This window comes from Nipponia nippon, unplaced genomic scaffold (assembly GCF_047370975.1).
Source record: "Nipponia nippon isolate SJK-2023a ecotype South Korea unplaced genomic scaffold, ASM4737097v1 scaffold_2, whole genome shotgun sequence".
Classification (NCBI taxonomy): domain Eukaryota; kingdom Metazoa; phylum Chordata; class Aves; order Pelecaniformes; family Threskiornithidae; genus Nipponia; species Nipponia nippon.
Genome location: NW_028262336.1, coordinates 120,565,766 through 120,580,189, shown reverse-complemented (window position 1 = coordinate 120,580,189; position 14,424 = coordinate 120,565,766). Strand labels below are relative to the sequence as shown.

Sequence of the window (14,424 nt, the reverse complement as noted above, 5' to 3'; positions counted from 1 at the left end):
TAATATCTTGGCTCACTATCATCAGAAATTGCATGGGAATTGGCATGTTAGCATATGTAGCTGAAAGTGAAATTTGAACTTCTTTCATGCAAACAGAAATAACTTTCTGTCTTACTTCTTTCTCTTTAAAAATGCAATCGAAATATTGAGGGAGAAGTTTGAAACATATTGATTGCATTTTGAAGGCATATTATTAAATCTCTTGAATGCTTGTTGATCTTGGATCATTTCATTTTCACAGTGTTCAGACTGAAAATTATTAGTAATTCTGTTTAAGTTGCAACTAAATTACTAATTAACTTTTGTCTCAAAGATTTTATTTCTTACATGTTTCTGCCAGCACAGTGTGCTCTTTACACAACGCAGCAGAAATTTTTTGCTGCCTGCCTTTCTGTGTCCCTTACAATCATAAAGCAGTTTTGGAATTAATGAGCTGTCAGATCTCAGGTAATGAATGAAAAGAACTGACAGAAATTCTTTTGTCGTTTAAGAAATTCCAAATAATTAATAGAAAAAAAGTGACAGATTCTTTTAGGATTTAAGAAGAAATGCATCTTTCAAATTCATTGTCTGACTGAAGAAACTTTAAAAGATATTTGCAAAAAAGCAGGGATCCTGCTTAATGGGTTAATTCCAGTTCTCTCTTCTGAGATAAACTTGCAGAATTTGAGATAAAAGGATTTTATGTTTTGAAAAACAGATTCCTAGTCCACAGATTGCCCGTTCCAGGTTCCTGGTTTCCAAAAAATCTTCCTGGTTCCTTTATTTGCCATTGTGGGCATATCTGAGTTAGGCACTGAGCATATTTATAGTGAGCATGTCTTGTGTACAGAGAAGACTATGTAAATTGCAGGTTAGGTTTGGGGAGGGAGAGGTGTTTCCTTACGTTTTATGGTTTTTACCAATTTATGAAGTCCCACTGTACCTATTCAGAATAATGCCTCTACTGCTGTTATTTTTCAGGTAACCGTCTCAGATGGGGGCACATCTCCCAAGCAGTCCTCTGTTTGGGTGGTGGTTCAGGTTCTGGATGAGAATGATAACAAACCTCAGTTTCCAGAGAAAGTCTATCAGATCAAGCTGCCAGAGAGGGACCGTAAGAAAAGAGGGGAGCCGATCTACAGAGCTTTTGCTTTTGACAAAGATGAAGGCCCTAATGCAGAAATCTCATACAGCATTGTGGATGGAAATGATGATGGGAAATTTTTTATTGATCCCAAAACAGGGATGGTTTCTTCCAGAAAGCAGTTCACAGCGGGGAGTTATGACATCTTAACAGTAAGTACTCTTCCATCAACATACGAACCTATGATTTGACTGACTTTGTTTAGAAATAGGCCCAGTTGTTTAAAGAGTGATATGTGACTGTGTTTAACGTATGACCTATATGTAAGATCTGACTGTACTAAGAAATCTAGTATTCACATATAACTACTGCCAAAAATTGAGTCTTGAGAGAGCGTTCATGCTATTGCATGTAGTGAACTGTTCTCAGACTGTTCAGTCAACTTGCAAATTGTTGGTGCAAGTCATTCCCTTGACAACACAGAAATGAAGACCGAGGGCTTGTCTGCACACAAAGTTCTATCATGTTCAGCTGGCCAGATACCGCTATGAATGGTTATTCACCTTTTGTGTGGACAACTGCTTGCCCTCATGGAAAGGTCCTTATACTGTCCAGGTTAGGTGGCTTCAGGGAGGAGGAGTACTGTGTACAGTACGTTGTAGTACCCTTCTCACCACATTAAAGAGTATAAGTATGGCAGCAATTTCAGTTAAAAGAAAACTCAGTCAAAATATTTCTGCCAGAACTCAAACCATGTAGACAAGGTCAAAGAAAGAAAGAATACAAGATGGTGGTGTTGATATAAAGCAATATAAGAATGTTCACTCTTCATCTACAGCAATAAGCCAATAAGTTGTAGTTAAGGAGTTGACAAAAAAAATGTCGGAGGTCCACAGTCTGGCCCATAGTAAAGGAAGCGATGTCACTTAACAGTAACAGGTCTCTGTTGGGATACCTTCATAGGGTTGGAATCTGTGACAGGAAAATGGGTAAATGTCAAAATATTGAGAAATACCTAGTAATCAGAGTAGAGCAGGGTGAGTGAGTGCCTTTCCCTGTGCAGAGCTGGAAGTCACGTCTGGGATCTGGCCCTTATTATAATGCAACAGCTGAAGGTTTTCTACCCTGAAACTGCTCATCACACCCTCAGCATCTTTTCACTAAGGGCCTGCCCTCTTTGAACAGAGCAGGGGGGCAAGTGTTAGCACCAAACCCACTTAACACATTTCCAGAGAAAGAAGTAGGGTATGGTATTTCAGGAAAATATTTCCCATTTTTAACTGGCATAGTAACAACATATTACACCAGTGGTCCTATATAGCCAGAAATATTTCCTTTAGTTTTAAAAGAAAAACCCTTTGATTGACATTGATGTTATTCACCAAAGCACCCATTTTGTAACCTGCATTCTCCCTTTCCTTATACCTAGTGTTTGTTGCTGCTCATCTTGCCTTTTCTGTGCTAAAACCATAAAGCATGCCAGGCAAATATCAAGTCTATCCATTGCTCTAGAGGACATTATAATAGAAAGAATTAACATCAAGCTGGGCAACTCTTAATGAACATGACAGAGAGGAGAAAGCAAGGAAAATAAATATGGCAAAATTTTAAATTATATTTGTTTTGGAGAACGGGGGAAATGATCTGAAACTTATTTAACTCACTTAAACATCCTGAAGAAGGCAATGTAAGGAATATCAGTCTTGTCTGCAATACAGATGCCATTTAAAAGCAATCAAACATGGTCGGGGTGAGCATGTGTCGCAAATGCACGGTGTCCCACAGGGTCATTATAAAGCTCCCAGCTTTGCTGCAAGAGGGAACTGAGTGGAAGACGAAATCGGTGAAGGAAGCTGGTTCTGGAGAGGAGGATCTGTGTGGGGACCACTTGAATTGCATCTCCAGCAGGCCTCGCACCACCATTCCTAAAACAAAACATTTCAGTTTGAAATCAGTCTTTTCAGTTAAAAAGTCAAATTGTAATGGAAAAAAAATGAGAATTGAGAAAGAAGTGATTATCTCCCTCTTTTTTCATGGGATTTTACATAGAGGATTAAAAAGGCTATTTTCCAAGCAGTCATCATCATGCAACAGAATTAAATTTGAACTGCCAAGCCATGATGCTCAGTCTGAGTCCTCTTTTCTTTGTACCTGCCAGATAAAAGCAGTGGACAATGGCCGGCCCCAAAAATCTTCAACTGCACGCCTCCATATTGAGTGGATAAAAAAGCCTGCGCCCTCGCCTGTGCCCCTGACTTTTGATGAGCCTTTTTACAACTTCACTGTCATGGAAAGCGATAAAGTGACAGAAATCGTTGGGGTGGTCTCTGTGCAGCCATCTAACATTCCCCTTTGGTTTGATATTGTCGGTAAGTTGGGAGCCAGTGGCTTAAGGAGGAAGCTTCAGAAGCAAAGCATATGGATGCGTGGTTTTGAGAGCAAGAAAACTAACCGTGAACTGTACCCCCCAAATTAAACCCACTTTTGTAACGCTGAAATGAAAATGCTTTTTTAATATAGTGATAACAATAATAATAATATTCCTGCTTTTGTTATGACTCCTTAGCTAAGCTGAAAAAAAAGCGCTGTATGGCTGAATTGTTTTTTTTTCATACTATGTTATTTACTGCAATCTTAATGTTGTCTGTCATTTAAATTCTATTGTCATACTTTGCTAATCTCATTTCTAAATGTATTTATGGTACTTAGACTTGCTGTCCCTCATTTCTCTCTTTCTTCACCTTTTTTTCTGCATTCTGTTCTTTTTTTTCTGCTTCCGACTGCCCTGCTTCAAGGTGGCAAGCATGCTCGAGAGATGTTCTATATTCTACAGACAGCTTGTGGGCAGAACTGTTCAACAGAAGGTACCCTTAGTGCAAACACATTTGCTAAAATACAACTATCCAGGCTGCCTTTTATTTTTGCAAGTTCTTTGAGACAATTTATATTACATCTTTCATAAGTGCCTGTGACAGGATGCAATGCGACACATGGATGTGCTGTGTTTCTTTCTATGACAGCTTTTACCGTATTTGTGTCCAATTATTATCATTTTGTTCACGGATTTTCCGCAGTTTATCACAAATAATTAATTCAAACTTTTCACAGTCCAGTGCCATCCATTTAACTGTGAAACAGAATGGGATGCATCAACATATGGGTTACAAATGGAGCCACCAAAAGTTTGTCGTGAATGCAAGCTGAAAAAGAGAAATGTGTTTTGATGTGAGATTTCAACCACAAAATTGCCTTACATCAAATTTCTTATAAAAATAGGGAGGGAGAAGTATCCTTAGCAAAGAGGAGGAGAAGCCATAGAAGTAATAGTCTTAAAATCACAGGGAAATGCAGTTAAGGATGTAGCTGCCAAAAGACAGGGAGTAGAGGGTCTCACTTGGTTGCAGTGGAGAAACAGGAATCAATGTTCCTAAGCATTGCTTTCCTGCTTCTGCTGCTGATTCAGTCATGTTATTTAAAATAACTTATTTAACATCTCCAAAATGAGACTTTCCCCAGCAGCACAACGACCCTGCAAAGTTATTGTGCTACTTAATATTTGCAGATACTTGTACATAATGTTTGTATACCTCTGGATGTAAAACACTATGTACAAAGTGGTGTTATTTAAATTAAGGGTTATAAAGCAAATACTACATGAAAGATTAGAGAAACAAAAAGCCTTTGCCACAGATTTAGTGGAAAGGGTGCATCAGCAGTCTTTATTTACAGGGATTGAGCCTGGCTCTCATTTCAGCATAGCTATTTGTGGATGGGTTTAGCCAACAGGAAGGACAAGGACCACAAGAGAAGGGGTCTGTCAGAGTCATTTTCGTCCACTTTTTATTGCCAGTTTGTGCAGATGAAAGATAGAAGCAGCAACATTTCCTCTTTGAATTTGTAGCATGGTTTCTGATGTGCCAACCACATTAAAATTAAACCCAAAGCTATTATCATGTCCTAGGGTTCCTGCTAGCCCCTGGGGAAGGACAGCACATGTTTCCTATGGTTTTCTTCCCATTCTCTTGGTTGTTTCAGTATGATACATGCAATTTATTAGCTAATGTTCACATTCCCTTTTTCTTCCTCACTGACCCTAACTTTCCTCCCAGGAGAAATCCATCTTTATTGATGTTATTGTCACTTTTTCCCACTTGAACCTTTTGCTGGCTTCCTCTGCCTTTCACAGCCTTTTGGTCCTTTCCTTGGCAAATTCAGTGACTCTCATTAAAATGTTGCCTGTGTTAAGCAATGAGAGAAGCCCCCACTCTTCCACTGCTTTCTTTTACATTATTAGAGTCACTTGCAATCTAGCAACAAACAGAGATGATGGGGAGAGCATTATGAAATTTAAGCCTTTAATTTGTCATTTAATTTGACCTTTATGGCTAAAACAGTTCAAATGGTTTAGAAGAAGATTTTTGCTATTTAAACAACCCTAATGGTTTCCCTATAGGCTGTAGCTCCTGATGCTGCAAGATGCTGCATCACTGCAGAGGGTCATGGAGACAGAGCTTCCCTAGACTTAATGAGAAAGCAGTGACCCTGACCATCCAGTTCGGTACTGTTACCATATGAATGTTGTCATTAAATATTACTGTTGTTATAAATAATAGCACTAGCAACAGCACTCATTTCTGCAATAGGAATAGCCAGCAATCATGGGCATACAGAAGACCCTGTTGTTCCAGATGTTCTGCATACAAGGTGCAAAGACAAAATCCACCCCAAGAGGTTTACAGACAAAGTACTGTACGCTTAGATTATCTTTGCTGCCTTTAGTCAGTGTCAGTATAAAAAACAGTTTTTCTTCTTGTTCTTCAGTATCATTGGTGAAAAAAAAAAAGATGTTGATACTTTCCTTTTGGGAGAACATTGAAGTCTAGTGCTGAAAAGCCCCATGAAAGACATGGGGTATTAGTAGAAGTTAGTTGTCATGTATGGAAAGCTTGTATGGGACTGCTGATGCAAGAGATGGTTTCTATGCTGCTGAAAAACCTAGACCTGATCCTGATCCATCTGGTATTTTGTGATTTTGGACCTCCATGCACAGTTCATAGTAATGTCAACAAAAGCCCTGAAGGCTTATGTAGAGGCATAGTTTAATATTGAGTTTGCAGCTTGACCTTTATGTTTATGACCTTTTCAAACTAAATGGGTATTGGAATTCCAGAGGACCTCTTTTTTAATGCATAACATGAACTTTCTCTCAGCTAAAAAAAAAGGAGGGAGGGTGGATGAAGTTTGGCTATGTAGTGTTCTGTCTGCCTAACTTCAGCATCTAATTTGCACCTAAATTATATACACTTTAAATAACTGTTTAAATTCTTGGGTTAATCAGCTCCAAGGTGCCTTGCAGGCAGGGAGATCATCTTCCCCCCATGGACTAGAGAGGAACAGGATGCTTGCCTGGGTTTTGTTTGTTTAATTGGGAATGGTTGAGATGTCATACCTGGTTTCTGTTTTCAGACTGCATTCAATGCCATTCTCAGTTCATGCAGATCCCACAATGTGAAAGACATGAATGTAGGTTGTTTCAGTTATGTTAAATTTCTTCAGCCATATATGAGAAACTATTTTTCGATGGGAAGTTAAAAATAAGTCAGAGATCTTTATTTCTCCCAGGTAAATTGAGCCCTCTCTGTCTCTTTGTTAGTGGTGGGAATGGTGTAATGACTACTTTGACACTGGAGCTAAGCTGCATGGTGCTAGTTTTTGCTTAAGTAGCATGTTGCACAACATCTCTCTGATTCTCCGAACAGGCTTCCCTCTCTCTTTCCTTTTTCCCCCCGCCTATGCCTTTATAAGAGTAGCCAAATTTTAAAAGCACATCAGAACTTTTTATCAAGGGTGCTTAAATGGCAATAATTTTAAGATCTATTAATTTTAATTAATTGTCCGTTTATTTCACAGTGCTGCAAATTTTTGTTAATGTCAAAAACATGTAGCTCCCTAGCCTCCTTTGAATTATCTTGCCTGAGAACTAGCTAAAATACCTTTCTGATTTCTTTTCTACTTTTTATGTCCTTACCTTCAGCTTCTTAGCAGCAAACCCAAGGCTTTGACTCTCCTTAGAATCTGAAAATTCAGTCTGCATTATTTTCTTCTTCTTAGCATGATATCGTAAATAGGAGAATAAATATTTGCATGTTATGTTACTAATATTTATTATGTTATGATTAACAACAGTCTGTAGGTGAATTTGTATTTCTTGAGGCAGTCGCTAAGTTTATTTCATCTTTTTTGAAAAGAGAAAAATTGGAAATTTTGGCTGTGCTTCTTTTCCTGAAAATCCTAGAGGTACTTCAGACTCACCCTTGAGTTTCAGGGTGGATTAGCTTTCTGCATTTTCCTCTGATTCTCTGCTCTGAGCAATGCAAGAATTGTAGCAATTGGCCCGATTTATCATCACTGTGGTGTTAGCTTACTTTGGGGCAAGACAAGTAAGAATCCTCTCTTCCCTGAGAAAATGTGTTTTCGAGGACTATTCTCTAAATTAGATCATCTCCTATATTCCTCTTCTTCTCCACTCGTCTGTCATGGCATGGTAGGCCATATGAGACTTGTGTGAAGATCTCAATATCTCCTGACTTTATTAGGTTTGGACATGGAGCATGTGTGCTCTTTGCTATCTTCTAGAGAAGGAAGACTCTTGCCAGGTTTTAGCTGTATTTGATTTGGGGATACTCTATACCAAGAACACAACCTATAGTCTGTTGGCTCAGAGGTGTCTCAGTTCAATTTCCTGAGATCTCCTTCTTGACCATACTATATCATCTGTTAAATTGAAAATTAGGCTGTACTAGAAAGGTCTCATGAAGCTGTAGTGAGGGCCAGCTAATAAAATCTTTTGTACCACGGGCTGTTTATACAGCTACCCCGAGTTTGATAACAGCTGGAATTGGATAGAGTTATATTGGAAACTATATAAACTATAACATGCTTTCAGATAACATAAAAAAATTCCTAGTTGCAGAAATATAATGCTTCCGGGGCTATGCAACAGCATTAATATCAGTCTTAAGAAAGTAAGGGTAGAAATCATCTCACTTAACTTAGGTGTCCAAAGTGTAGACATAACTATCTGTGCTAGGTGTCTTAACAGTCAGTTAGAGAGAAAAAGCACTTTCTGGAGGAATTCATATCATCTCAACATGATAAGTCTACTCATCCAAAGATGGCATTGCAAGTAGATGTGGACTTTGAAATCCCACTCTAAGTGCTTCAGTTTAATCAGAGTATTTTAAGGGAGGTCTTTAATCTGTACTGAAGATGTATCAGCATTACATCTTAGCCTGCAATGTATTGCAAACAACGGCAATCCACATCCCTCTGAGGTCATTCAGTGTTAAAATGCTTTCTCAGGACAACCTGTCTAGCCAACTTGCCAGTTCAGTCAACTTGCCTTCTTTATCGTTGATTTTCCCAAAGTGCCCGAGGAACTCGAAATGTATTATCTTCGTTTGAAATATTTCTTTCCTAATGCAATTGCAAGCGCATTAGCAAAGAAAGCTTCTACATATCTTGTATCTGAAAGCAGGTTTTAGTAGACAATAAAAAGGAAAGCATGTGCCGTATGTTGGAAAATGGAATAAGTAATAAAAATTCACATTAATAAAACTGAGCAGCTGAACAAAATTTCATCATTTTTAGCCCCTTTTCATCCTAAGATTGTGATCAAAGAAAATGTTAAATGGCCGATAGTAACATTGCTAAAACTGATACTGCAGGAGCTTACAGCACTGCAGATGAGCTCTCTTCAAAAGGGTTGGGTGTTACATGGCAGCATACTTTCAAAAACCGGCCTCAAGTACCCCAGAAATGTGTGAAGCTGACACCTCCTCAGCTGTCACCTCCTACGGGCTCAGCCCTCTGACCTCAACATGAGCACCTTCGGAAGGAAGTGGTTTCACTTGGATTCCCAGAATAGTTCAGCTGCAGGAGTTCTTAAGAGAAAAGTCTTGTTTGTTTTTACATGACTCTCTTCGTACCCGTTCAACACCCATCTTTCAAAGATAATTCTGTTAGGTGCTTCTCTGGGTGCTTCATAGTAGGCCTCTAAAGCCCTTATAGTTTAGCATTTATACCTAATTCATTAATTACTCTTCAGTGCTTAAGTGCAACTTCAGAAGCATTCATGATGAGGAGCTGTTCTGAGGGTATATGAAGGCTGAGGAGTAATACAAAGCATTTCCAGACCATTTCCAGATGAGAGGCAGGACCCAATATCTCAGGCAATATTCCCAGAAGTTCAGCCATCATCGTCAACAGCTGACCATGGTCTGTTAAAATGTACTAGACTGAATCAGGAATAAATCAGGATTTCACTCCAAAAGAGATTATAATGGCAACTCTCACAGCAGGATGTTCTCTGATCCATCTCTGTCTGAGTGTTTGATGCAGTTTCTGCATTGTTTAATAGAAAATTAATCAACATAAAATAAAGTGCATTGCCTGGTTAGTTACAAGTGTAGGCTAGAGTGGGGTAGCTGGCGACCAAGATTTATTTCTTTGTCACTAGGCCATTTTGGAAGATGTGGATAGCATATAAAAAACTCATATGATGGATTCAGTTCTTATTTTAGGGGAAAAATATACTGCACTTAATGAAAATGGCTTGAAGAAGTCGATGTGTTGGCAATATACTGTGTACTGCCCTGCAAAGCCAGCTCTAAGGCAACAGAGGAAGGGCATTTAAAACATTTATTGCTAATCCTTCCATTTTACTTCTTGGAAGTTTTAAAGGCAGGGTTTCTTTGGAAGTGTAAGCCAGTTGATAGCATGTAATTTTTGATTGCTCATTAAGATGGTTATTAAGCATCTTGAAGTATAAGCTTTCATTTTGTTTTCATGGTTATCAGTATGAAACATTCTCTTTGTAAAGTGCCTACTGTCCCAAGGCTAGCTTCATTTCAGCAGAGATTTCCTTGCAAGAATCTCAAACTCTCTTCTTCAAAGGAGGCTTTTTTCCAGAGCTGGTTTTCATGGTACAATTTGTCTCAAGTAAATCAATCTAAAACATTAATTGGGAGATGGCATCTTTTTCTTCCAGACTAACTTTAAAAAAAAAAAACCAAAAACCAAAACAAAACACTGAAGATATGATCAGTGTCCAAATACCTTCGTATTGCTTAAATGTCAAGGACAATTATGCTTTTTTTTTTTCCTAGCATCAAATAGTGTTTTTTATATATACATCTATCAATTGAGAAAAATATGCAATTTGGGCTTGCAGAAGGAGGTTAGGATATAAGCAATATTTCTATCCACCATAAATCACAGCAGATCCAGTATCAGTGTTTTCCTGGAGAACCACAACTGCATCTATTAGGCTCAGAGCTATATATGTGTATATACATATATTCAGCATAGGGAAGTCTGACAGCACATCTGAAACGACTATGTTTGGATCGTTTCAGTGGGCAGAAGTTCACCAATCCTACCTTCCCTTTGCGTGGATCACCTGCGCTCTTATTCCTCTTCCCCCTTTCTTCTCCCGCTCCCTGTCTATCCTTCTCCCCCCTCCATATCTGTCTCCAAGGCAGATGTGGACAGAGCAGTGCTTCTTCTAGCTTACACTTTCTGTGCAATAGCCTGTGCAAGAGGTAGGGAGAAGTGAGGGTTTCTTCATGTTAAGGAATTCAGGGGCTGTGATTTCACTGTGATTCCTCCTAATCTTCAGCTTCTTGGAACGCCAAAACCTTTTTCCTCTCACTTAATGCATGACTGTTTCTGAGAATAATGCTTGTTGTTGGTCAGCAAACCATGCAGATGCAAGACTTGATGGTAGAGCAAGGAAGACTGTCCCCTTCACTTCTCTGTCCCCAGCCCTAAAATGAGAGCCATTTTGTGATGATACAACAGCCATTCAAATACATTTCTCTCAATATATATTGCACAAGAGCTAAGTCAATGGAATGGATGTTTTTCTACCTGTGGATCTAATCCCAAGAGGTCTGAGCAGCTCTTACACAAGTTTTATAACCAGTGGCATTTGAAAGCCCTTTCCACTTTGTAGAACTGTGTTGTCAGAGACTGTAGCTAGTGGCATTGCATTGCTGTGTGATGAATATACCTAAGAGTTTGTCAGCAGTGTTGTGTTCCACCTCTCCCTTTCCCCAGCCTCCAAAAATTTCAGAATCAACTCATAATAAATTCCACTTTATAGATGAGTGAGTAAGAAGCAACGTAGCAGCGGGGAGTGTGTGCTTTACTTTTGAACATAATGAGTAGTTCTACTTTATAAACTATAGCTGTGGCTGAGAAATCCTGCAACCCTTTAATCTCAAATTATTTATGGCTTTCTCTTACTTTTTAATAGACTTTTTTTTTCTTTTTCCTTTTTTTTTGGTCACCTGAGGCTCAGGAGGGTTTTCCCACTGCTGCATCATTCAGTGCGTGACAGGATAAGGAGATATTAGTTTCAGAACAGTGCTTTGTGAGGTTTTTTTTTAATGGAAAGGAATTTATGATGTGTATCCTGTCAGATCTATTTAAATAATTCCTGAAAGACTAGTAGAATTTGACCTTTGCTGCCAGTAATTATCATTGTCCTTGAAATTAACATAACAAATCTCTATTTGCATTTTTTAAATTGATTATAATTGTAATTTTTAAAGACTCAGTTGACGGTTTTTGCACCCACGAGCATCAGTGAGAATTTCCTGAAAATAAAATTTGCTGAATAAAACTCTCTTAAAATGATTTTTATACAAAAAGATAATTGTACTTGTTCATTATCCAAACTACAAGGGCACACAACTTATGGGCTTATAGCCATTTGATTCTTTTTATAGACTCAGTTATGGTTCACTTAAATATACTGCTAGATTTTTTTTCTTGCAGTGCATTTTAATGATATCTGCTTTCCAATATACAAACTGTGCTTTGAAATATAAATGAGTTATGAACAAAGAAGTATCAGTAGATGTACTGTGTATGCTAAGGCAAGCTTTTAAGATGGATGCCAGTAAACAGATATGCCCACTTCTAGGAACATTTTCAATGGAAATTTTCCAGAGATGGCTAATTTAATTGTATTTTTGTGCAACAATTAGGAGGGAATTACGATAGTTCTTTCGACGCGGAGAAGGGAGTGGGCACTATTGTCATTGCAAAGCCCTTGGATGCAGAGCAGAGGTCAATATATAATATGACTGTGGAGGTCACCGATGGAACAAACATTGCCACGACTCAGGTAGAATATCACATTCCTTTCTTGGCAAGTTTTCAATTTGTTAGTGGAATGTATATGCTGTAAAACATAATAATTTTGCCGTTCAAATAAAACCTTATCCTTTGAGACCACTGTTAAATAATGGAGGGGATATTTTTCAGAGCCTTTCCATCTGGTTGTAAAGGATCAGCTGTTGAATGTTTCAAAGTGGTATTTCTCCTTTTGTCCTCTTCCTGCTCACACGAAAGTAATTCGCCTTCCTCCAGCTGAGGGAGTCCCTATCACAAGCAGTGAAGCTTAGATTTTGACAATTGTATCACCCCGTAATGGTCCAAAATACAATAGTGCTTCTGAGGTGTTGGGGGCTATTGCTATTGATCGTATTAAATGGAGTTTATGCCTCTCATCCTCCCAAGACCCAAATATGGGACACAGCATCAGTTGTTCAGAGAAGAAATTGTTCAGGGGGGAAACTTAAAATTCAAAGGATCTCTCCTTTAGTGTCACTGCCTGCGATTACATTGTCTTCTGGGGAGCAGCCCCAGTGAACCCTTTAAAACCAGACTTGCTTATTAGGGTCAGTGCCTTTCAGCAATTAAAAAGTCAGGTCAAATAAATGTGAAGGGCTGGGATAATGATGGCTCTGACACATCATTCTTGGAGAGACCCTGACGCAGAGCCTGGGTATCTGTTCCGTGGAAACCAGTCTGGAGTTGGGACATGGTTAGGGTCATGGTACTGGAACAGGGACTCTGTGGTCCAGGTGGCACCAGGGAGACTCCAAATAGCGAAATCCTTCCATACGAGGTGGAGCTGCAGGGTATGGATTAGCTAGGGCCTGAAATCCTACATCTGAATTATTGCCCAAGTGTAAAGTGTGCCTGTAGCCTGAATATAATTTGACAAATAGGGAAAAATACATACTGGTAGAGGACACCTGTGTGCAGCCTCAAATCCCAGATTAAATGTGGTTTATTGAGGAAATGAAAAAAATAGGTTTGTGACGTTATTTGCTTCTTTATAATGCAGAAGGAAGGCCTGAATATTTTTTATATTTACATATATGCATGCACACGCAGATGCTTCTATTTTACCTTGCCTTTTTGCTCAAATGGTTCGGATGTAAATCTGTATTCACTGAGTCACAACACCAACTTTCCTAAGAGAACGTTAAATCACTGAGTGCTTTCTCAATCTAAATTCCTGTTTATAACCAGCCCTAAAATCTCTGCCTACGTATCCCTATCTGATAATTTCTCCTGATAATCCACTCTTGATAAGAAAACATCAGTTGATAGTAAGTTAGGTGGTAGGAAATCTGCTGTTTTCCCTGTTAGTTTCAGTAATTAATTGCATCTCTGCTAAAAACATCCCTTATTTTTAGCTTGATTATGTCTGGCCTGTATTCTCAGTTATGCCTTTCCCTGCTTGATTAAAGAGCTCTTTAAAAACTGATATTTTCTCCCCAGGAAGGCACTTACTCAGAATACTCAAATCACCTCCCAGTCTTCTGGTAGACAAGCAAAGGAGAATGACTGACCTCTTTATGTTCCCTTTCCATAAGGCATTTTCTTCAGCCCTTGAGTAGTTTTTTGTTTTGCTTTGTTTTTTAATCTTGGCAACACGCTCAGCCCACAATTCAGAAATGTGGTGTTGAATCCCTAACATGACATTTTTTTTCTGGTAAACATTTCAGCCAAACAAATATTAAGAAGCACAGGAAATTTCAAACATGCTGAATACAAGTAATTTCTCATTAATATTATGTTTATTGTTTTTACTGCTTATGGTTTAATAAATTGACCCCTATGACAGTCCTCAAAACCTATTTTGATGAAAACCCTACATTTTTAATTAAAACATATGGTAAAAACATATTTCAGTAAAGCTGTTGCATTCTAAAAGAAGCCTGAGCATTCTTTCTAACAGTGGTGTGACCTATTTAAAAATGTAAGACAGTCATTTAAGATTGCAATAGTATAGCATTAGATAATCATGGGTGGGTACAGGCCCTTCTTTCCTCCTTCTCTCCACATGGATACTGTTTAAGTATTTAATTGCTGCCCAGACAACAACTGAGAATGTATTTCTTTCACTTTTCACAACAGAGATTTCAAAAGCGATCATTATCTCAAAGCTGCCAGAATTATGGCCTGCCTAATTATCTCTCCCTTTTACAAAACTT

The 14,424-nt window shown here is 38.5% G+C and overlaps 1 protein-coding gene across 6 annotated transcripts in view; it reads left to right on the top strand.

Annotated features, from left to right (window-relative positions):
* FAT3 (FAT atypical cadherin 3) overlaps positions 1-14,424 on the top strand; it is a 323,469-nt gene that overhangs the window by 213,295 nt on the left and 95,750 nt on the right. For 4 of the 6 annotated variants that reach the window (XM_087758041.1, XM_087758044.1, XM_087758040.1 and 1 more), the window contains exons 4-7: positions 964-1,278; positions 3,225-3,435; positions 3,862-3,930; positions 12,121-12,260. In XM_087758041.1, coding sequence (XP_087614167.1) covers positions 964-1,278; positions 3,225-3,435; positions 3,862-3,930; positions 12,121-12,260 — 735 coding nt within the window. The remainder of the gene's footprint in view (positions 1-963; positions 1,279-3,224; positions 3,436-3,861; positions 3,931-12,120; positions 12,261-14,424) is intronic. The other 2 variants (XM_009470374.2, XM_087758042.1) reach the window with 1 other exon arrangement.